The sequence below is a fragment of the Alligator mississippiensis genome, chromosome 7, assembly GCF_030867095.1.
Source record: "Alligator mississippiensis isolate rAllMis1 chromosome 7, rAllMis1, whole genome shotgun sequence".
In the NCBI taxonomy this organism is placed as follows: Eukaryota; Metazoa; Chordata; order Crocodylia; family Alligatoridae; genus Alligator; species Alligator mississippiensis.
In genome coordinates this window covers 11,769,001-11,793,657 of record NC_081830.1, presented here as the reverse complement: position 1 = coordinate 11,793,657, position 24,657 = coordinate 11,769,001, and the positions used below count along the sequence as shown (strand labels likewise).

The 24,657-nt window shown below is 43.6% G+C and overlaps 1 protein-coding gene across 4 annotated transcripts in view; it reads left to right on the top strand.

Moving 5' to 3' along the window:
* LOC102562685 (tetraspanin-15) overlaps positions 1-24,657 on the top strand; it is a 282,668-nt gene that overhangs the window by 204,285 nt on the left and 53,726 nt on the right. For all 4 annotated transcript variants that reach the window (XM_059730567.1, XM_059730568.1, XM_019482686.2 and 1 more), the window contains one exon: positions 10,533-10,646. In XM_059730567.1, coding sequence (XP_059586550.1) covers positions 10,533-10,646 — 114 coding nt within the window. The remainder of the gene's footprint in view (positions 1-10,532; positions 10,647-24,657) is intronic.

Here is a 24,657-nt window from a genome sequence, read left to right as displayed (position 1 = left end):
GGTGGGTCGGGTAACACCCGAGTAAAGGGGGCCAGGCACGGTTACGGCCACCTGAGCCCAGGGGGGATGAAAGCCCCATGGCCCCATGTGAGGGGGCAGTGTGGAGCCCCGAGAGAAGGGGGTAGAAATGAGTAGCCCCAGAGAGGGGGTGGAGATGGGGAGCCCCAGTGGAGGGAGAGAAGAATCAGAGGGCCGAGGGCCCAGTATGTTTATATACACATAGTGTTGCCCCCAGAAGGGGCCAGAGTAAGCTTACACCTGGTCAGGTAATTGGCTGGCCACTGCCCCGGTGAGGGTCACAGGAGAGGCCCAACAGACAGTGCATCTGCCACCCAAGGAATGGACTAGCTAAGCCTATAGCCAAAGGGGTCCCGCTCCAAGAGGGGCAAGGCAGCATAAGCTGGTGATACATGAAAGACCCTGTGAGAGAGGGTGGAGTGTGTGAGGCCCGAGTGAGAGGCGGGTGGCATGAATCTGCGTGTGACTGAAGCCTGACGGCGTGGCCTAAGCTTGCTCCGGCTGTAGGCTGGGAGCACTGTAATATCTGGATGCCATCTGCGAGGCATGGGCTGCAGTGTCGGGGAGGTATGGAGCTGCAGATAGCACCCCCTGGCATTGGGGCAGTAAATGGGCAGCCTCCCACCTAATTAAGATCATTAATTAATTAATTAATAACAAGGCATGGCAGGCGAGTCAGGTGGGGGGCATGTCCAAAGGCAAGTGGGAAACCTAGCACTGTGGCTCGGCAGGGAGCCCCACCAGGCCACCCACTCCCAGCAGGGTGCAGTTTTCGGTCATGCCCAGGACCAGGAGCCTCCTAAACCTTCCCCTACAGCTCCTCCCTTACCTCCAGGGGGTTCCATGAAGCCTCCCAGCCATGCAACATTGTTACCTGGCCTGCCAGCAGCAAAATGCCCTGCTTATATAGGCTGCCATGAATCTAAAATGGCTGCCATAATCAGGCACCTGCTGGCTGCTTGTCTCGGGCCCTTAAAGTGGCAGGCACAAACAGTGCCCTGCCATACAGAGTATTCGGAGAATCCCAGACTCTTGTATCACAAGGCAGTTCTGTCTTGGCTGTGAAGAATACATCCATTCCTTTGTACTTTGACTGCATTCGACAGTCAGAAATTGGGAGAGTTAGCCTCCTTACATTCTTATAAAGCTTTTCTCGTGGAATGTAATACGCCATTACAGTCTCGCTGCAGGATAGTCAGATTCTCTGATAAAATGTAAGAGTGGTGTAGGGTGCTATGAATATTCTGTGATGCTTCAAAATCCTTGGATTTTGGAGTTTGTTCTTTAAGAGTTCAAAAAGGTTTCTTTTAAAACCATAATCTATTTCTGTAGACTTCTGCTGGGTTTGGCTAGCATGTTCAAAGGGATCTAGAAGCAAATGGAGACCTACATCCCTTGAAAGTTGAAGGGAATTGAGTACCCCATTCCTGTAGATCACCATGAAGAACTTGCCCTTCTGCTGACATGTTGAATTCTCAAGAAATGGGTTTTTTTCCCAAAAAAGCTGCCTCCTCCTTTGTGATAGCAATAATTCATCTCTTGCAACTACCTGGGCATGCTGTGCAAGCTAGCAACTGGTGCAGAACAAATCTATGGAGGGATACATTCATTGTGTGTGTTAACTCTTAGAATATCACCACAGCTAGAGGATTACCTGAGAGACTGTGTGCGTGACCAGACAGTCCCATTACCTGCATCTTCAAAAGAATAGGGGTACCTGATCCAAGACTTGTTCATGCTAAGCTTGAAAGTAGAACAGTTAGGGAAGGAGAAGGGATTTGCTATATCTTTAATGTCAGACTATGCCACAGCATTCAGTGGACATAGCAAAACATTGTTGACATGCTTTTAAAATACTAAAGGCTTGCAATTTTACTTTTAATTTATTAAAAGTCAACTGTAGTATATCACTCCGTGTTTATGCAGCCCCTTTCACCTTAAAGCATTTTACAAGTAATGTGGTTAGCTTGTGTTCAAGGTCAGTATTGCTATGCTTGTTCCACTCGCAGTGCAGAAATAAAGGCACAGAAATAGATTAACCATGTCATGGAGATCAGAATAGTGCTGAATGATGAAACCTGATTCCATTACTTGAACCAAAATTGTTCTACCTTACTGGAAAATCAAGTGGATGTCACTGGGAGGAAAAAGAGCAAAGAATCAGTTCCTTTTTGCAGTAAATTATATATTATGCAACTTGGAATAATACCAACTTTAATGATGTTGTTGAAGGGTGGCATGTATTGTAAGTCATTCTTCTATTTTGAACTTTTTTGTTTTCTTTAATGGAGGAAATAATAAAATTGCTCTTTATACATTTTAAAGGCAATAAATAACACAAGTTATAATCCAAAGGCGATTGGTTAGGTGTCAGTAAATCATCCTGATTAGTTTCCCTGACAACTGTATAAAATAATGGTTGGAACTGTGATAATATGGGCCTCATAGTGACTTCCATACAAGTCTTCAAATGGATTTCACCCCATGAATCAGCAGCCTGATTTATTTTTGAAGGGTGAAAACTCTGCTAATGCCTCAAAGTTAAGAGTCAGCATGTGTAATTTTTGCCTTGAAACTAATTTGTTATTGATCCTCTGACATTGCATTTTTGGAGCAAAAATACTTTTCAATCCAACACTTTTCTAGTGAGTCATATTAAAGCAATTTACAGTCATCTATTAAAGTATTTTCTGTGCATACTTGCATCAGTTAGGGCTGTTTAATTGCATGTGAATTAAATGTGTCTAATGTGTGTAGGTGTGCTGCATTGGTCTGAGACAAAAAAGAAATGCAAAAATCTAGAACTCTTGGTTCAGAAATGATACTTTTATTAGACCAACTGATAAATTGTAATGCGTGTGTATGCACTTAAATGTGCTTCTAACAGAAATCAACTAAACCAAATCAAAACGTGTACACACATTTGCACTGGTTTATCTAAACTGGTGTGAAATAAAGTGTTTAGGTTAACAGTGCATCTTATGGCTGTTAAATCATCCTACACCTCCTAGCTCCCCTGAGAAGCAGATATTAATATATTTGTTGTTTTCAGAGGGCAAACAGAGGCTCAGAGATCTCTCTCTTTTCCCATATGATCATTTAGTACATCTCTCAGGGATACACAAACTGAATCAAACCTTTGATTTCTCCTTTAGGACAGGAGTTTCCAGAAGTGTTTCAGTAATTCTGAAGCCCAGATTGCATTGAAAGTCTTAACCCCCCCCACCCAAAGCCATTTCCTCCTCTCAATTAAGAATGCATTTTTTCTGAGAAAACAATTCATTGAAAGAAATAGGAACATTCAAGCCAATAAACCACTTGGCTTAGATTATTATGTTTCACTTGCACAATGTTCCTCTTCCATTCCTTTGCTGAACCAAGAAAAATCAGGACTGAAGTCTACTGCTTGCTGATATAAAGTCATTTTGCTTGTAAACGCATACTTTCTTCACAAAAGATGAAAGGTTTCTTTCACCTCATTATTCCATGTTTCTTTTGAGCCTGTGTTTCTCACTTAATGAACACACATTAACAGCACATCCAGAACAGAGGATTGTTATATCACTCTCTGATTTCTATCTGCAATACCTCCTGTCTTCAACAGGTATTGCTTTTGATAATGAGACCTTCAAGCCAGACTTCTGCTGGTTTCCTTCAAATTACAATGGGGAAGAGCACCTGGAAACCATCTTTTAGCCTTTTCTCAGGTCTAAAACCCCAAATTCAAGTCTGTGGTGTTGTGTGAAAAGTAAATGCAGGCATAAAAATAACTGTGAATGTCCCTGTAATTTCCAAAGGAAATGTCATCCTCCAAGGACACAATCAGGATTTTGGATAAGGCCTTGATTAAGGAATCCATGCCAAATGGTACAGAAAGGAAAATGTACCTTGCATAAAGGCTCTTGGAGCCACCGTGTTAGGTAAACATCAGGAAGAGAGGCTTGATTCCATGAAGCTTTTTTTGAGATTTTGCCAAATCCTTGATCCCATCCCCTCTATTTTATGTGGCTGATCATTGGAACGTTATTCTTTTCTATCCCTTGTTTTCAAGCTCACTTGAACAGGGAAACACTGAACTGCCTCATTTTCAGCCCCTTCCATGAGTTATTTGCATTAGGAAGTGCTGAGCATGATGGAGAGGAGATGGCCAGTAGTTGTTTAGTGTGCAGGAATCTCTCCAGCAGCAGGACAGGAAGGAGGGGAGTGGTTCAGAGGCAGAAAGTTTGGGAGAGGGGAAACAAAACTAAGAAGCATGGTCCAAAATCTCCTTCTAGTCCAGTTCAACATCCTTGGTGCTGCCTGTGCTCCAAAATGCAGACCCTGCCCTCAAACCCAATGAAGGGTATTCATGCCAGAAAGCTTGCAAAGCAGAATTTTTCCAATTATTTGGGTTGGTCTAATAAAAGATATCGGATTTGCCCAAAGAACCTTGTCTGCCTATGTCCTTAAACCAACACGACTACAACCTACACCCCTGACCCTGCCCTCAGGATTTTACAGGATGCCTGTAGAGCACACAGGGTGCTCTGAAAAGCCCAGAGGAGTAAATAATGGAGAGCTTGAAGCATTATTTAGTATTGACTGACTTCTCATGGCCACCACGCTACTTACCTGCAAGAGTAGGACTGGGTAGGTATCAGTTTGTACCTTTCTGGATCCAGCTGTAGCAGCAATAGGAAATCTCCACATAGCTAATTACAGGGAACTGAGCAACAGGAGAACGCTTGATTATTTTGGTTTGCAAACTTTCTCAAGAGGTTGTTTTAAACCCAAGCTAAAAATTAAATCCGAGTTCTAAACTTTCCGTGGCTGCCTCTGTTAGCGGGTAGATGTGTGCTTGCATTGCAGCTCCTTGAAGGTAGGGAATGCTCAGATTCCAGTGAGAGCGTTGCACCTGTCATCACAACCTACACGTGCTTCAGGAAAGGAAGGAGCAAGCAGCTCTTGGAAAGGAAGTAGGATTAATGTGAATCCAACTTCAATAAATACTTTCTTGTGCAAAGGGAAAACAAAGCACAAATTTGCAGAGTAAGAGAACATGTTGGCAGCCTGCAAACACATTAGGAATAGGCAGAAGCTGTGGAGTGGGAGAAAGAGGAATATGCTGTCACTTGCTTTTAAGAGCTGAGGTTTCTTTGCTCCGCAAAGAGGAGTGCTGTTGCTTGCAGAGGGTACGTGTCCCCAGGTCTGAGCCGCAGCTGATCATTGTCACTGACCTGCTGAAACCTGTCCGGGGAGGCTGCTGCTTGTCGAATGCTCCCGCGTGCTAAGCATCTTAAGGATGCGAATGCAGTTCCCTCAGCCTGTTCTCCTGGGAAATGTACTGGGGATTGGTGGAAAAATCTGCTTGCCCATTATGTCTTCATTCTGATTTTTTCCTAAATAAACATAAACCCTTGCATCCCTCATAGTAAGCTGCTTGTGAACAATGCTGAGTCTGACACACAACAGCTTGCTCTTTGTGTTTTGAAGCAGAGAACTTAATTCCAATCAGAACTCCAATGCAGTTTCATTTCATTTCTCCATTTGGGCATCTGGTTCTTAAGAATTCCTCCGAGAATCCCAGCCTGAAATGTCACAAGCTCCTCTTTGAGTCCAGGCAGTCTGATCTTCATGAGTATGTAAGACCAGGTTACACGACCTCTCTGGCTCAGCAGCCCTGGAAATCTGGGCCAGTTTTTGGCCATAGGACTATGAAACCAGAGCGGCGTGTTGTTTTGTCCGAATAACCAGCTGACACCGAGGCAGCTTGGTCGGGACTCTAAAATGAGCTAAATGAGAACAGTTTCAGTGAGGGATTTAACACTAGTTTTCCAGCAGGATTGTAGATCTGCTGCCTTCTTATTACAGTTGTTGAGGGACCTGAGCTACAAGTTGAGGTGTTCAGGGTTGATTCATGTTGGAAAAATGACTGAGCCTGAAACAACTCCTTTTGCTTTGGAGAATGAGAGATCTGGTGAGAACTTGAATCCAGACCTCCTGCTTGTTGATACGTAATATTGTCTGTACCACCACAAGACATGCACTTTTAGCCATTTTTTCTGTCATCAACATGTGCCTCTGTGTCACGTAATGTAGATGGGAGTCTCCAGTGCACACAGCAGTTGTGTGGCATGACCTGTTTTTACATGTGCCTTAAAATTACACAGTTAATTAGCTGGAAGGTGTAGTTTTGGTTTTCTTTTTCCTCTCTTGTCCTGGAGGTGAAAAATTTGATGCAAACAGAACAGCAAAGTGGTGTTTCAGATGGCACGGGCTACTTAAATAGCTAATGTGTCCTGTCCAGTTAAATTGCAGAATGTGAGGTTTCTATAAAAGTAAGTGAGAGAAGCCTGACCTTCCAGGTTCACGCATTGTTCCTAAGTGTGGCAACATTTGGAATTGAGGATGTGACTTGGGCCCCATATATAATCTTTTTGATTCAAATAGATATTAGCGTGAATTGAGTCTGTATTCACAGTGCAACTTTTATGAGCATTTCAGATGTGTGAAATAGGAAACACGAAGGAAAGCAGAAGGCTTGGTTTCCCCCTGATTTCACTGGAGTTATTGGAAACTAGCTAACGTGGTCCCAATTTTCAAGAAAGGGAGGAAGGAGGACCCAAGTAATTATAGGCCTGTAAGCCTCACCTCAGTGCTCAGGAAGCTCTTGGAGAGGATCATCAAGGAGCACATCTGTGGGGGGCCGGCAGGGGAGATCATGCTCAGGGGCAATCAGCATGGGTTCACCAAAGGCAGGTCCTGCCAGGCCAACCTGATTGCCTTTTACGATCAAGTAACTAACTCCTTGGATGATGGTGTTGCTGTGGACATAGTCTTTCTAGACTTTAAGAAGGCCTTTGACACTGTTTCTCACCCCATCCTCACCAATAAATTAAGTGACTGCGGCACTGATGCCTGCACAGTTGGATGGGTAAAAAATTGGCTGATGGGGCGCGCCCAGAGAGTAGTGGTGAATGGGTTGTACTCAACCTGGCGAGATGTGAGCAGTGGGGTGCCCCAGGGCTCGGTCCTCAGGCCCGCGCTGTTTACCATCTTCATCAGCGAATTGGACGAGGTTGGATGATCACCTCTCTGGAGCCTTGTGAACCCAGCATTCATTCCTGCCTGTGGCAGGAGGTCAGGCTAGATGATCTGTTCATGTCCCTCCTGACCCTACCTACTGTGAAACTATGAAACCCTCATGCAATGAGGGTTAATTTATCACGCAATCAGAGGACTCTGCATCTGTGCTCTTCTGTTTGAGCGGTGCGTTAGAGTGATTTCAAGGGGTCAATCACACAACAAATGTCATTTCTATCTGTGCCCAAAGTGCTGTAAAATACAGCACTTCAAATTTAAAACCTCATTTAACAAGTGTTAATTTAAAGTGTTGTACCCATTGTAAAAGTGCTGTAAAGCCATGCTCTTCTGTTAAGTCATGACAATAAAGCACTTTAAATGGCAGAAAAAAGCAACTTCTGTACACAGCCATTGTTTGTTTTAAACAGTCTTTTAGGAAAATGTTGGTTAGGTAGGAGGGGGAAGAAGGGATAATGTCTCTTGCTGTTTTGAGCTATGTTTTTAAGGATGGTTCAGGACTGCTGCTCTGACCCCTGTCCCCAGCAGCAAATAGAAACATCTTTAAAGGTAAAAAGATAAAGAAATGGGTTTGTTTCATAATCTCTTGGTTTGGTGCATAATAAGCCCAGCTTTGTTTGGCAGAGAACAAAAAATAACATTCGTGAAACTTCTTTATTGTGTGGGTTTAAAAAAAATGAAGCCTCTTCTTTTGTAACTGTAACATTTGATCTCTAAATGAGTTTGACAGGGGAAGAGAAATTCCCATTAGAGAGCAGAGTCCGATTAGCATTTTGTGGAATGGCATTAGCCAGCCGGAGTGTCAGATAGAGCGGAGAAATGAATTCATTAAAGACAATAAAGCAAACATCTTCTCTGCAATCTTAAGGAAAAGGACAGATCTGTCACCTATAATTAAATCAACCTGAGTGAGAGATAAATGAGTCTGATCTTTCCAGGGCCACGATTGTTCTGTTCGTATGAGGAAACGAGGTGGGGGGGGGGGAGTTCTCCTGGGAAGAGGGTGGGGGTGCGGGGAATGGAGGTGCATACTGGGGACGTGTTGGTGCTGTTCTGGCCGTGGTAAAGTTCAGAGAACTGGTCCCTTGGGAATCCCTGTGAGACAGGGTCCGTGGAACAGCCTTTGCCTTGTCCCTTTGCAGCCCCTTTTAGAGGGGCTTGCTGGAGAGTGTGGTGGGAACACACTGTAAGGAGCCACTACTTTGAGCTGTTGTGATGTACCTTGAAGTGGGGCTGCACTTTCACCTGAAAAGCTTCAAGGTCTAGAATCTGGGGAGAGTGCAGGTGTCACAAGATCCCCCCCATTTCCCAGTCCCTGCACAGAGTTCAGCTGAGCTGAAATGAGACCTAGGGCACTGTAATAATAAGCCTCTCTTACAACTCTGGAGACATCCACCGCACTCCAAGAAAGCCTCATTAACACTAGAAAATGAGTGAACAACTTGCTGAAAAATACTCCACTCTGGGAAACAGCAGGTCAATTAACAAATGAATGTAAATGGACAAAGAAGACTTTTATAGGGAAAACAGCAGTCAGGTGCTATGTACGGTTCTTTCTAATGTTCTGCGTGAATTAGTAACGATTGTGCAATCTCGGTAGTAGAAGAGCTTGGTACCCTGCCACCTTTTGGATTGCAAAATGCATAGAGTGTACTGATCTCAGAGGCAGATCTAACACCAACTAATGCAGGGGCCTGGAGGCAATGTTCGCAAGGAGCTGCCAAGAAGGTGAGATACCCGGATTAAGCAGGCCACAGTCATTCACAGCTTATCCAGGAACTGGGTGGTTGAGGATAAGCAGTGTCTCCTGGTCTCATTCATTCCTTATCATTTGTCCCCTCCGATGAAGAACAAAAGACTGGCTGAAGGACTGCGTCCATAGCGCAGAAACTTGGCTTGTTGTGCACATCTCCTGTGCTGTTCACAGAAGTGGCATCAAAGCTGCTGTTTGAATCCCAGATGTGCTAAAAACAATGCTCCAATGTTTGTTCTTTGCCACGTCAGCCTCCAGCTGCCTGATCTGCTGCTGTCTGCAGGTTATAGGCTAAATTGGCCAGAAGCTGATTACCAGCCTAAATAGCACTGCACATACCTTGGAGCTCAGTTCTGCACTCTTTTCTTTTGGACAACACTGTTCAGTTTTTTTGCCAACAGGAGTCCACAGCACTAAACCCATTTCTATAACTGGTGCTAGTCCCTACAAGCCGAACTTTGCGTGGCTCATGGAAGCTGATCAGTTGTTGCAGGAAAGAGAAGGTCTTCATAATTTAGAAAGGAAGCACGTGGATGAAGGAGTGTGTGTGTGGCAAACCTGCTCTGGTGCTGCTCTTGGGCTTCTCAGATGTGTCTCTTTAACCAGCACTAAATTCCTTCTCACTGCCTGTGTCACAATAATTTATTTTTAGAATGAATTTAATTTTTAAAAGCAGGGTGAACAAAATGGCTCATAATCATATTGCTAGTTCTGTTTCACTTAATTATCCTGCACAATCTCGCTTCCAAGCCCTGGAGCAGAGTGGGCAGGGACAACGGGTCACTAGCACTTGATTTCATTTATTGGAGGAAAGGTTTCCCTTCTACCATGCATGCTCATCTTCGCTTGCGATATGACCGGTTGCGTGGATCTGTGCAGAAAATTATATCTGCTTTGGCATAATCCTGTGTCTGGCCACATGCCTCTCAAAAGTTGCAGTGAGAAAATGGGAGTGTAAGTACACTAGTTGCTGGCCTGTGGTAGATCCTGTAGCACCCAGAAACATGTAGGAAAACCCACAAGCGCAGGTACTTTTAAAGTCTCTGTCCTGCCCTGAACAAGCTGCGTGTCTCTGATTGTTCATAGCAAAGTAACTCCTCTACCTGTTGATTTGTGTTTTATGGCTCTTATGTCTGTTCCATAAATGAGCTGGTGAAATCCTGGACTTACCCATTAGGATTAGATAATATATGCAGGGGTTGAAAATGTGTATCATTAAAGAAGTTACTCACTGCCCTATTGTTCTGTGTTAGTTCTCCAGGCATGTCAGCACTGCCTTGAATCTACCATGTACTACCACATCCCCAGGGCAGGCCATCCAGAAAGTTGCTTTGGTTTACAAAAGCAAATGCTACTTTTAATTTTCAGACCAAATGAACAGCTAACAACCTGCCATCCTTTGAAATTTTGTGCTGTCCAAACCAAGAAAAAAAAAGCTGCACCTGATTCCTGCAGTGTTGTCAGCAATCCACACTTGCTTTGTTCAGGCCATGACTTGGGGAGATCCACGTACAATGACATTAAGCAAGGCTGTGCTACTTGGTCTGAGAGCTAAGGAGAACCACAGTGTTTATTTGTGTCCGGCAGCATTAGCCCTTTTTTTGGTTCATTTTGCTAAATTCCCGCATATACCATAAATACGTGTGTTTGTCACTTGATAATTCTCTCTTTGTTTCTACAGTTCTCCTGCTGTGGAGGCGATGAATACAAAGACTGGAACGTCAATCAGTACCATTCATGCAACAACAGTGGGCCTCTGGCGTGTGGGGTTCCATATACTTGCTGCATCAGAAAGGTAAAGGTGCGAAAGGCAAAATGATTAACATGAGAAATTAGAGTATCGTACAAAACAGTCACGTAACTCGCTAGGAGCACGTAGCGCCTGCTTTTTCTGTCCCTTCTCACAATCCGGCTGATGCTACAAAACAACCTTCTGCACTGCATCTCCTACCCTCTGGAGGACCCTGCTGATATCTATTCATCTGTCATGGTTTGCAACAAAACCTTTGAGGTTTGGAAGCTTTTTGTTCCACATTGTAACTTTAAGTGACTTCTGGAATGGATTTATGAAACAGAAGAGTGTGTGATGGAGATGCGCACACATACACAGTTTCAAGTACCTACTCTGCGTGATTCAAAGCAGAGTCTTTTATCCCAGATCACTCCAAGTGAAGCAGAACAAACACTTGAACCTGGCTCTTCCACATCCCACACTAGTATTTTAACCCCAGGTTATCGAGTGTTGCTTGCACACATGCTATAATGCTTGCTCCCCAACACTTCAACAAAGGCATTTTTCTCTGTTCCAGGCAGATCTGTTTACTATATGATATTTGGGGGGGAATCAGACAGGGTTTATGCCCCCTTTTCTATTTTATGAAGCATGCATGTGGCCTAAGCTGCTACCTGCCCGCTGAAAATGGTGTCCACGTTGGAAGTGTCTCTCTTCGTTCTTGTGGGTTTATGGGTAAGACTGGAGAATGGGTAGCATTACACCACCAGCAGAACCTACTTAAATAAGAAGAGAAGTAGTTTTTAGCTCAGACTGCTTAAAACTAGTTTTTGTTCAGCATTGTACACCTCCTGCTATTTCAGCTGAAGGTTAAAACAGGGAAAATTCCTCCTAAGACCTGAGCCAAAATCTGGGGACAGCAGACTGAAAGTTTCTAGGATGTAAAAACAGCCTGAAAAAAGAGAACCTTTCAGGCCCTTTTATAACAGATTAAACATGGTAGGCCATGCCTGTTTGCCCGTTTGCAGGTTAAGGCATCGTGTCGAAGAGAAGACTGGGATGGCAGGGTGGTAGGGGGAGGATTTCTGTGGTACTGACAATAATAGGTGGGTCATGGTGGCTGGAGGAGTTGTAGTGGTAGTAATTTTTAAAGGTAGCTCTCAGAGCTGCCTAAATTGAAGTCCCAAGGAGCTATTCTAGGCAGCAATAAGAGCAGGAAACTTTCAACCGCGGTGCTGCAATCAGTGCCTTGGCAGTGATTATACCCCCAGGAGCCTAATGCGTCTCTGCTGTTCCCTTATGTTGATCTTGATTCCAGGCCCAATATGTCCTGGTGAACACAGCCTAATCTTGTGCATCAGCTGCTGAGATGATGTGTATATGTGGAGCTGCATGTGCAAGTGTTTTGTATCACTTAGTAATAGACGTCTGCTGAGCTTCTCTCAAACAGCCTGATGTAACCCTGCCCAGGCTGCAGCTGGCTAGGAAGCTCATGCCATTCTCTCTAGTGCCTCTTTTGCAAGGATCTCTTAAGTGCTGTACAAAAATTAACCCTCCACTGGTAATGAGACTTGTCTCTATTGAGTAGAAGGGGAAATGGATGTGCTAATGCTTGAGTGGCAAGTAGGCTGAATTTTGACTGCCAGGCATCTCTCTGACCACTATTGTCTGCTCCATCTCTCTCCTGGGAGTTCTCTCGTGGTCTCCTCCACACTCAGGGTTGCCCCACGCAAGTGGTACAGATGGTCCTAATGTGCCATGACTTTGTGTCATCTTTGTACAGTGTAAGCTCACCATGTATGTGCCAGCCATTACCCAACTCAGGATCTCTACAAGGCCCTAGTGCCACCTGGAGGGATTGATTAAGCCAAGAAAGACATGGAGGTAGGGAATGGTGCACTAAAAATACTGGTGTGTTTAAATACTCAAACTTCCCTAATGAATCAATGAAACGCTAGACAGCTAGTGCCTTGGGTATTACAATTCAAGCTTGACCAAGGAAAGCTTGTACCTGGGATGAGCTCACACATTGCTCCTCAGCAGTTAATGTTTCCAGGCCTTTTTTGGCTGCATTCTTTACTGTAGCTTCTACTGAAGTTCTAGGAGCATAGGCACTTACGTTACATATAGAATAAGGCACAAGGAGTCTTATGCATTTAAGGAGACACCACATCAGTCTAGCGAGGAAGTCTTCTATAATATCCAAGAGAGCACTGACCATGCTAAGAGTCCCTAAAAGAGGCACTCAGTAATGTCATTAGTCTTTACTTGAAAATCAGTGAAGCCTGTATAAATTGGAGGTCTGCAATCCCTTAACCTTGGGAGTTTACTCTCCATTTGTGAAGGACCAGGTTGGATCTCTCATTAAGTCCACTCTTCTCTTTGCGTAAATCCTGCCAGACTGGTGTATCCCAGTGGGGTTGTCATTCTGAAACAATTCACACGTCCTTGATACAGTTTTTTTTCCCAAATCCATTTGGTAACAGCTCCTTTGAGTTGCACGGTATAGCAGGGAACTTATTGTGTTAACCCATTGTGCAGTGTTGCCATGTGCAGCTGAACAGCTGCCACAGGTCACCCCAGAGGGGGCTGCATTTCTGTGGTGAGTGAAGCATTTCCTGTGTGGTACTTGCATGGCACATTACTTTAACTTGGTGAGAAACTGGTATGAACATGAGACTTACTCGAATTATAACTACTATTGAGGATACATATGTAGTTCTGTTTAAATACACAGCGTTACAGTGATTATACCTCAGCCCTTCATAAACTAGCACATGTATGCATAAAGGAATTGTAAATTGAAAGGAACAGCTAACTCTAATGAAGTCCCTTTTCACTGAGAATATGCAAAGTGCTATGAAATGGCTTGAGTGTCAATCTTTTTTTAACAAAATAGCCTTTCTAGTGACTAAAATACTAACACTCGAGTACCGGGGACTGTGCCAAAATGCACTTAGAGGCAGAAATAGACTACAGCCTGCATAATGAGATTAGTAATATCAGTTAGCCTCCTAGTAGGTTCGTCTGATAGGAAACATGAAGGGGGAGAGGGATGACTGGAAGAAGAAGGATCTAAATGCTAATAGCTGGAAGTTGTATCATCTGGATTCTCTTGACATTGGCCTCTACCTTCCAATGTACTAAAAGTTATATATCAGGAGAAATGTTCTCACTAGGAGAGTAGTAAAGCACTGGCACAAGTTACCCAGAGAGGTGGTGGACTCTCCATACTTGGAGGTTTTTAAGACCTGGCTAGACAAAGACTTGGCTGGGATGATCTAGTTGGGGCTGGTCCTGCTTTGAGCAGGGGGTTGGACTAGATGACCTCCTGAGGTCCCTTCCAACCCTCATTTTCCTATGAATTCCTATGAAAAGTACCTACGGTCCCCTTGGGGATGCTTAGCACCTCCAAAAGTCAGTGTGTGACCTGGAGGATGTAGGGAGGGATTTTCAGAAAGTGGTAAGTACCTCAGGGATACAAGTCTCAGAAAGTCAGGGGTATTTTTGATAGGCCCTTTAGTCACCCTAGAAAATCTTGCCCTTAAACACTATGCTTCACTTCCATAATTTCTAAAACAGGGAACGGTAGGTGCAAAACATGTGGGGTTTGAGGAAGACTGAGAGTCAAGACGCATAATATTCCATGACCTTATGATGAAACTAAATAGAAACATGAATTGAGTTCTCTCTTAGGCTGTGGTTATACAAGAGCTTGAGCAGCTTTTGCTAACAAGGTGGCTCACATGTTTAATTTAAAGCAGCCTTGCTCAAGGCAAGCCAAGGACTGGGAGGTTCCAGAGCTTGGAAGGGAAGTAATTAGCAAACATCGGATCAGAGAGGAAAGTAGGGCTGGAAGAGACCCATGAGGGCCATCTAGTCCAGCCCTCTGCTCAAGGCAGGCTCATCCCTGATTGAACCACCCTAGCCAAGTATCTATCTAACCTGTTCTTGAAAACTTCCAGGGATGAAGATTTTGCAACTTCTGTAGGTCATCATTTTCAGTGCTTAACCATCTTCATAGAAAGTCCTTCCTAATCTCCAGCCTGCATTTTGTCTGCTGCAGTGTGATGAAGGAGGGCAGGACTGGTACAGCAGGGAGTGACATGAGTCAGAGTTGAGATGCAGAGTTGAGCGGTATGTGGGAACCCTGGAGTCCAAAAGTTTACAGGGCTTCATATTTGCACTATGGTGAGCTGGCAGAGGTAGGCAAGTGAGGGATTTGCATTATTTCTCTCTACCACCTGTAGCTCCTGCGTGAGCTGCTTAGTCACCTCTTTTCACAAGCAGTGGCATCATTCATAATTAAGATCTTTATTTTAAAGAAATGCTCTCTCCATTTTCTAAACAACCCGTAAATATTGTGCATGCATGGTTCAATTGTTAACAGGGCGTAATGGCTTCTCTTGTTGTGCATGTTTCTTTACCCAGGAGGCTTCCTATGCTCGTTAATTCATAAAGGTTGTCTTTGTTCTGCTTCTTGGATTTCCACCCCTTCCCGTTCCGTCCCATGCCTGACGTATTTGATAGATGTTCTCTGAAATTAAAGGAGTTCTGAGAGCGAGGTTTTGCAACAGCCCTAACATTGATCGCTCTCTCCCTTCCTTGTTTATTCTTGTCCAAAAGTGACCTGCTTTAAATTGCTGCTGCCCTCCCTGGGTTGGCATGCGAGTACGAGAAGTCATGTCAAAGGTGAGCTCTAATTCTGGGTCTCCAGCTAGACACCTAAGCCTGTTTTCTTTAGAGATACTCAATGCCAGCAGCTCTTACTCACTTCATTATAAAGTTAGGGGTGCACAATGGTTTTGAAAATCAGGCCTGAAATATTGAGCAGCACTTCCAGAACTGCAAAACCGTGTTGTCTGAGTGGCTTAGCTAGCAACTCCTATACAAGTGATGATGGAGTGTATACACCAACCACTTTCTCTCATGGCCAGAACCTTGTAAGTGAAAGAGAAATGGGGATAAATTATTTTTAGTGGTTTGAGTTAACAGGTAATAACTGAAGTGTTCTCATCTCCCAGACAAATCCTAGTAAGACTCCACATACTGTGTATTAGGGCACAACAAGAGAATAAGATTACTGTGGTATATAGAAATAGACTGCCTGAAACCTTTTCCCTCATATTAACTTTGATTAAAAGTGGTTTTTGACTGATCAGAAGTGCTTGCAGGAAAAAAATCCTTCTCAACAAACTGAAACATCTTACCGATCTGGAGCTTTTTATAAAATGGTGGCTTTTAAAATATATATATATATTTCTTCAAAGGGGAATTTAGAAAAATGGTAGGATTTTCTGTATTTTCTTCAGTTGAAAATTCTTCATTTTTCAGCTTGCTGTCTATATATATATATAGCAGGTTGATCCTCTAATTTGTAAGTGATTGGTCTGAATCCAAGCAGGACTCTGGGTAGCTGTTTGATCTGCGTGAGATAAGCATCGAGGCCATCCTTTACCTTATCACTACTATACTTGCCAGTGTCACAAGATGCTACATTTGGCAGAAAATGTTTCCTTGTTCACATTAGCATTCATGATGGGCCACATAAGAACTGGGCCATTCCCAAACCAAAATAAAAACACCGCAATGACCTTGATTATAAATTATCTCTGGCAGCAGCTTGCACTATATAATCAGCCCAGAGCGCTTGGTTCTGCCCATAATATTTTCAGAAAAATAAAAGCATTTCCAACATGGAATCCAATTTGAGCAAGTGTTGATCAAACGCGAGATGCTCTAGTCTGGTGGCTTTTTGACTCAACAAGCCTGGGAATGGTTTGGCTCTAAGTGGGATGGGGTAAGTAGCTTCTTCTGTAGCTGAGCCAGTGCTGTGAGGATGAGGAAATTCATTTCAGCGGAGGGACTTGCCAAATGTTTCAGAAATAATTTGAATAATCAGTGAACCAGAGTGCTCGCTGCTTCACACACTCCAGATAAGATGGTGTATGGCACCACTGCTGCTAGTTATAATTGAGATTTGGCCTCATGCTTGTCTACCAGCAGCACTTAAAAGAGAAAAAGGAGTGGAAGATGGTCTTGTGGGAGAGTCTCGCTGCTTTTCAAGTGACTATGCTGGCATGTTGGGGTTTCATTTTGAATAGACTCTTGGATTGCATGGTGAGCTGAGACAAGAATGAAAGACATTACCTAGTACCAGAGGCTTATGAGTGTTCACCTCTGCTACCAAGCAGCATCTGAGTTTTAGGTTGAGATTTTTTCCTTGGAGCCAACTAAAGACTGTAAGCTCCCAGTTCCTATCAATTTCAAGGGGATTTGGATGCCTGATTCCTATAGGGAGCTTTGAAAATCTTCCTGAAACCTGATAAGTGTGGCCGAGGGGCTATTTGGAATAAAAATCCAGGGAGGTGAGACGAGGAGATGTCGGTGGCTTGATGTTCAGCGCTATTAAAATGCCTGTGCTTCTGTGTGAGTGACATCCCTGATAACCAAGCAGTACGGGCTGGAAGGTGAAACCAGCCTATGTATGCTGAGGAACTGGATTCCAAGGGGATAAAAAGAAAAGATTTAGGTTGGGAGCACTAACTATTCTGGCAGACACTCTTGGCCCTTATCTAGCTAGCGCTGTTACCAACAGTACTGCACATGTGGTGGGACACACCAAATGTATCCAAAGGAAACCCTGGTACGTATTGGAGCTGCTAGCCCACACTGGCTTCCATGCCAGTTGTCCCCAGGCTGGCTAGAGTGAAGTTAGTGCTGGTATACCAGTGCTGAAATTGTGCCTTTTGATCACAGCATTGACACAGAGGCCGCTCACACCAGTAAACACTGCTTTTACTTCTATCAGCTCTTCTACATCCAAACTAGACCTTTTGCTGGTCTAGAAATGTCATAATTGAATCATACCCCAAACCAACTTTGCTTTGCTGCAAAAGCTTCTGCTCTGCTCTGAATACTGATGTGGTATAGCTGTGTTAGCAACCAGCAATAAAGTAGACTGGGGAATTGCTATGCTGGATCAGACAGTTGGTTCACCTGTTTAGGTATTTCATTGCTGGCACTGGCCAGTGCTGAATGTCTCAGATGAAGATACACCCCTCCCCAGGCTCCATATTCATAAATAAGGTTGTCTGGTCTTATATTATGCCAAGCCACAGTATTAGCTCAATATTTTATCCTGGGAAATTTTCTTGAATATTCATTTCAATATGTGATTCCCACAAAAAGATATTCATGTAGGAAAAACGTACCTGAAATAGATCCTCATGTTTTTTTAACAAAAGTCAGATTTGTGCTTGATTAATTATGAATGAAAATCTGGTATGTGAATAAGTGGTAAAAACAATGCCAGTCTTCAATCAGTTCACTGATTAGTGTCCTCTGCCTGCAACTGAAACCGGCATTAGAAATTCATGTTTTCTTGTCTAATTGCCAATAGAGTGAGAGTTGAAAAGAGTCGAGTAACATTGATAAACATATTGATATCCCCTGCAGTCTGAGATTGCCATTTGAGAGATTCAGTCCTTCTTCTTATCAGGGTATGTCTACTCTGCAGCCTGCAGTACAAACAGAGAGAGATGTGAGGCTTGCTTGGATACCAGTAGCAGTATAGCTGTGGCAGCATGGAGCTCAGTTTGAGCTTATTTACCCTGCTGAGAAGCCCAAACTATGCAAGCAGAGAAAAGAAAACCTCTTGAGAATCCCTCACACCAAAATGTTGCTCAAACAATGGAAGTGAAGAAGTAACTAAAAGATCCCACCAGGAGATGAAGCATGCTTTTTAATAGTTGCTTTTTGTAACATTAAGATATTCAACGTGGGCTGGTGCCTGCAGAGTTAGAGAGAGACAATGAAAAGATCCACTCACTAGCAGAGCAATTCTCTACCAGGGCGAGATCCTTTTAAGGGTGCCATAAAGCGCCATGAAATATTTAAATTGTTATGTGTGCAAATGCCCATGCATGAGTCACAAGATAAACCCAGACATTTCAAATAGGAATCCATAGGGTCAAAAACATTCTGAGCTGTTCTGGGCTTTGCTGAGTTCTTTGTAACGGAACAAATGCTCTATATTTTTTCTGTGGGCAAAAAAAAAGAGCGAAAGCTGGAGCTGCCATTTTTGGTGGGGGTGGTACCTTGAGTCTAAAAAGGTTGAGACGCACTAAGCTAGCACTACCTGATGAATCTAAAAAGAAGTATGTAAGGGAAAACCTTCCTGCTCAAAAGATAAGGGGTAGTAGCATCCATGCAGAGAAAAGTAACTTAAGTATTTGTAGTACTAGAGCCCCTGTTTTTTGTTCAGTTTGTCCAGTGGCCAGCATAGTAAAACTGCGGCCCATGACTGGGGCCTCCAAGATGGGACCACCATAAAAACGATGGTAATAAGCTAATCAGTTTTGCCCTACCCTTGTCTATTCACAAGAAAGAGAACATAAGAAGTGCCATACTGGGTCAGACCAGTGGTCCATCTAGCCCAGTATTCTGTCTCCAGCAGTGGCAGAAGTGGATGCTATAGAGGGAGAGCATTGACCCAGATATCTCAAGAGTGGTCTATTCCCTATTCAGTGTTACCCCTGGCATCCACCATTATTGGGTTGGAGATGTTTCTCCAACCATTCTGTTCAATAGCCATTAATAGATCTATCATCCATGAATTTATCAAGTCTCTTCTGGAACCTGGCTATGCCATCTGCCTCCACCACCTCCTGTGGCAATGAATTGCATAAGATAAGAACTTCAGAAGATCATCTGAATGCATTGAAATGTGTTAGTGGGAAGTGGCTGCTTTAACTGAGGATGGAATCTGGAATATTTTTATTCCCAAAAATGAGTCATTTCATCAGACATCTGCAGGTTGTATTGTATAGGTTTGTAAATAGGGAGCTAGACTCTTTAATATTATAAAATGCATGCTTGGTGGTTAGTCATAAAATAAGATGCATAGCTCAAACAAAACTTGTGTCTCGTTTTAATGAGGTGCTGCTGATATATATCGTTTTTAGCACTCAGTTAGGGGAACTTTGTCTTGGAAAATCTAATGTGCTGCACACAGCCAGCTTGCTTGAGAGAGAACCTCGGGTAAATTATGTCTATGGCCTTTGCAACACACAAAATCCTGAAGTACTTGTAAACCCCACATCAGCATTAAAGCCCATGGAAGCTTTATGTGGTAATGAATTGCAGGTTTGGACTGGGAATAAGCCACCTGGGCTGAGATCTGCCTGCTTCTTTTTTGCAGGGTCAGGCTAGATGATCTGTTCAGGTCCCTCCTGACCCTAGCTGCTATGAAACTACTACTATGAAACTATCAGGTATAATTATTTCAACATGCAAATCGAGACATGCGTATGTCCACTTACTTTGCTGACACTATGGGGCAGCTGTTCTTATGTCTTCACTTGCATATGAAAACACTACAATAAAGTCATTGCTTAAATAGCCAAACACTCCAAAGTGTTCTTCGTGCTAGTGAATTAGGAACATCTTTTCCCCATTTTACCAAATAGGAAACTGAGGATAGGAAGTAAACAAACCTGTCTAACATCCATTTCGCTACTGCAGTACACTAACCTTTCTGCAAAGAGCAAAAATCTTATGCTTCCATGTGCAACTGGCTCATAATAAATTCATTGGGGTTGTTACTTCACTTTCTCTCTGACATGAAGCAGGCCTAATAACAGTCGCTCAGGCCCGTGTCAAACAGCAGAGCCAAAGAACATAATTAAATCTAATGTGAGCTCTGTCAATAGTTATTAGACTTCACTGCCACCTTCCAGCATTAGAAAAATCTTCAGGTGGAATGTAAAAAAAGCAGCTGCAGTGATGCTCCTTGTTTTCCACGCCCTTACAGGAAGTGGGGAAAGCATCACTGTAAATCAGATTGATGATGGTGCTTTTGTGAACGATATGTTGGGTGTGCTTGCCCCTGTTTACTTTTAAAAGAGCACAGAGATGGAGGGAAATGACCTGTCTGTTGAGTAACATTTACAACCTGCCTGTCTGAAGTATGTTATTTGTGTGCCAGAGTGAAAAATGTTCTAATAATCTACAATAGATTTTTCGCATATTTGAACAGAGATATGGCAGCTGCAGTGTTTACACCAGAGCCATCTATCTCAAGTGCATCTTGAGTCATTTCATCATTATGTAGAAAAATGAGCTAATAACGATAAAACCTTCATGTTACTCCTTTCTGTGGGTGTACCAGCATCTCCTCCCTTGACTGTCTGTCTCTTGGGCTAGAGACAGAAGTTACACATAAAATATAACTGACCAGAAAGTGGTTTAAACCTGTGACAGAACAGAAGTTCAGTGCACATACACCAGTTGCAAAATGGCTGAAACTGGTTTAAGATAAACCTGGTTGAAAGTAATATCAGACTTAACTGATTTAGGTCAAACCAGTTTATGAAACTTCTGTCCCAGACCCCTTCCAGGTTTAAGTTGAATCAGAGTTCCCCAGCATCCCAGCATGCTTTTCAGCCCCTGCCCCTCTGGTCCTGAGCCAGAGCAGGGAGGGCTGGCTCACTGGCCTCACTGGCTGGCTTACTGTCCCCCACCCCCGGCAAACTCCAGCTGGGGGTTGGGGCCAGGGAGTGGGGTTAAACTCACCTTTCCCCGAGTACAGAGTTGCCCTGCCCTGCTGGCTTACTTAGTGCTGGCTGCGGCTGTGGACTACAAATTCCAGAGGCACCTTGAAGCAGGAAGAGGAAGTGATGAGCAACCCTGCAGAGTCCTGCTGTTCTGATTGTGGACTGCAAATCCCAGAGACCTCGGGAAGCAGCAGGACAAGCAAGCGAACACATAGCCCATGCTATGTTTATACTTCTTCAGTTTATAGTTTTTCAGAGAAAGAACTATTCTTGTTCAACTTCTTATTTATTCAATGCCACTACCTCCCCCTACCGCCTCCAGGTAGAGCATGGGCTACGGCCTGGCCACACCCCTCCACTCCAGCAGGGCTTTCTTTCTTCCCTCCCCTTTGGCAGCAGCTGGCAGGCATACTCTCGTGCCCCCCAGCTTCTGGCTTGAGCCACAGCAGGCATGTGGCTGTGTTTCCTGAATCAAAACCGAATGTGTGTTCATTGGCTTATTATTTCAATCTGTGCAGCATAGACTAACCTGCAAAGACTGAATCAATTCAGCTTTGGGCTTTTTGACTGTCTGTACTTAGCCTTGGGGGAAAAAGATCCATAGAAAGGCTCGACGGTAGACATCAGGCATTGTGTACCAGCAGAAGAGGACTGTATAAATGTATTCAGTTACACACAGTTTGGTTGCTTGCTTACTTGGCAAAGTAAGCAAGTAGAAACTCAAGCCAAAGCACAATACAAGAATTAACCAAAATCCCAAGTCCGTAGACATGTAGCTAAGAGGTTTTTGTGTAGATGGGGTGGGGGTAAACACACACACAAAAATCCTGGAATGTCAGCCTTGGGCTGTCAAAGGCAAAACAAATGTAGTATGAGACCTGCAGCACTTAGTCATGTCAAGCAATTTGCACTAAACATAAAGAGGTATGGGTGAAGAAAGAGAAAGAATAGATGTGTGAAGAACATGCATGTATATGTTATATCTACCCATATGTGTTTTGCATTTGCCATGAGGTTCATGATCTCCCCCAAATTGTATGGATTTATATAGAGAAGAGAAATTAATCTCTTGATTGAATTTAGTTGCTGCACACGTTTTCTCCTAGAGCAAGAAATAGAAGTTAGGAGGGTTCATCATTCTGTCTTGTATTCAAAATGCTAATGAGACCACAGGAAGGGAGTCTTCGAAGGTGGAAGCAGATTCTTAGGGTTTCATAAGGATTTTGCTCAATCAGTGTGTTGGAGGACAAAGGGAAAGACAATAAGATGAAACAGATTATGTGAACCTGAAGTGCCTTGCTTGATATAGTTAGAAATAGCCAGCTGTATATGACTGTTCACTGATGGAGTGGAGATGGGAGCAAGGGAAACAGATCCCGCTAGTGAAATTAGAGCTAAAATAATGAAATCCCCATGTCACTCACTCACCAAATTACTCAAAAATCTGTACAGAAAACAGTGGCTTTATGCTTCTAAATAAGCTAAGGAAATGAGCCTATGTAATCCAGAATTAATGTGCATTCTTTGCTCCCCAAAGCTCACCCATTTTTATTGTGGAGGAGTCCTGCTCTGTTTGTGGGGGGAGGAAATCAAATGAGCTCTGCTTTGCAATTTACTGCCTTTGGGTCACCATCTGAAAATCTCTTTCTTGCTACTGCATGATGAATGGAACTATCTTAGCCTCTGGTTCAAAAACAACATTGATGGAGTAAAGCTGAGGAAGGGGTCGCTTTCAGACTACAATGGCTATTAGGCAGTGGCTTCTGGTTTTAAAACACACTGTATCCTGAAAGCACCGCAGGTCATTGGAATAAACAGCATTGTCTTTCACTCTGTACGCAATGCAAATAGTAAGAAGAAACCACATGGCCATAATTGTTTCCAGCTCACTGTGTTCACTAACTACGTACCAATGTGCCAGGCTTAGCAACATGTACGCTGATCTTCTGTTTGGTTTCTGGCAGCTTCTGAAACTCAGGACACTGTGAGTACCACTCAGTAAATAGGCATATAAATATGTTACATGAATTATTACACAAACATAAAGCAAACTAATGGGTTTATACTCACTGTCTTGCGTGCATGTTCTCTCCTATGTTGAATGCAAGGGACCTTACCTCCGTTTTGTTGAGGGCTGGGCTATTTCCTGCTTACTGCAGGGTAAGAATATATATGTGGGCAGTTATCACAGAGGCATATTATAGTTGTGTTATAGGTCTGTCTCCTCACTTATTACATGGTAACTTGTTTGTGTTCCCGTACCCTGAAAAGGCTCCCAGGGCAGCCCATTTCTACACACTGCAGTTAGATAGTCCAGTTTTGGAGATGTATTGTGTTTGGTTTTTTATACCTCCTGGAGGGAATCCTGTTTTTAATCTCCTTCTTATCACTGCCCCTAGCAAGACCATCTGTCTGGCTTTGAATTAGTTGTGCAATTTAAGCAGCTCATGGGTCTGCCTGAGCACACCTTACTCTTGTATTTTCTCCCTCTTTGTGAGCTGGCATTTTGCCCTGTGCCACGTAGAGACACCAAAAGTTGTTTTGCTTTAGAAAAATGATACCACATATTTCCCCTGTGTGCAAGAGATCTTCTGATTTATGGTGCAGTGACTGGTAGATCGCTAGCCTATACAACCATTTATGCCTGGAGTGCTTCAGATTAATCGCTTGTTTGTCTGGTTACTTGTTTGGCAGTATGGTTGGTGCCTGGAAGAAGATGCATTTAGTCACATGCATTTAACTTAAGTTGCTGTCAGTGTATCCTCTGGTCGGCAGGTGAATTACTGGTTTAAATCTTGAAAGGAACTATTAAAAAGGTATAGTAGCATAGAAATAGTCTGGTCATTTAATGAGCAAAAAGAAACCCACGCTCCTCCAAGTCTTTTGCTCTTGTTTGCTGGCAGGAGGTGATAAAAAGGATGGGAGGGAAGAGGTGCTTTTGGCTCAGGCATCTTTCCTTGAGCAAGAGCATCTCTCACCATGCAGAGGTGCAACTGTCAAAGCAGCAATGCTTCTAGCACTCCTTGCTCCCTCCTGCTCTGCACGTGCCTCATGAACCATGATGCAAACCTTGCCCAAAAGGCTGTAGCAGGTAGCAGCAAACCTTGTGAGAAGTGCTGGCACCCTGGCAGAGCACTGCCAATTCAAAAGTAAAGTAGCCAGTATGTGAGGCTGCAGTGGAGAGTGCTGTTTTGGTGGTGGAGGGGCAGGAGTGAGGGCTATCCTCATTACCATGGCCCAGGGAGGACAAAGGTGTAGCCAGGTTGAAGAATACTGCATTTCAACTAGAACTGATGGATTGAACCAGGAGTTGTTCATAAGATCACAGTAATTAGAGAGGGAAAAGAACTAGCAAGGTTGGAAACGATCTGTCTGGCCAGATCAAGATGCTATCCTCTGGGCGGGGTGAAAACGAGCAGATGAGAAGGAGAGAGGAGTTCAAGAGCAAAAGCAGGTGGCAAGATTGATCTCTTATCACATCAAAGACAGTTAAATATTGCCCTGAGACCACTTTTCTG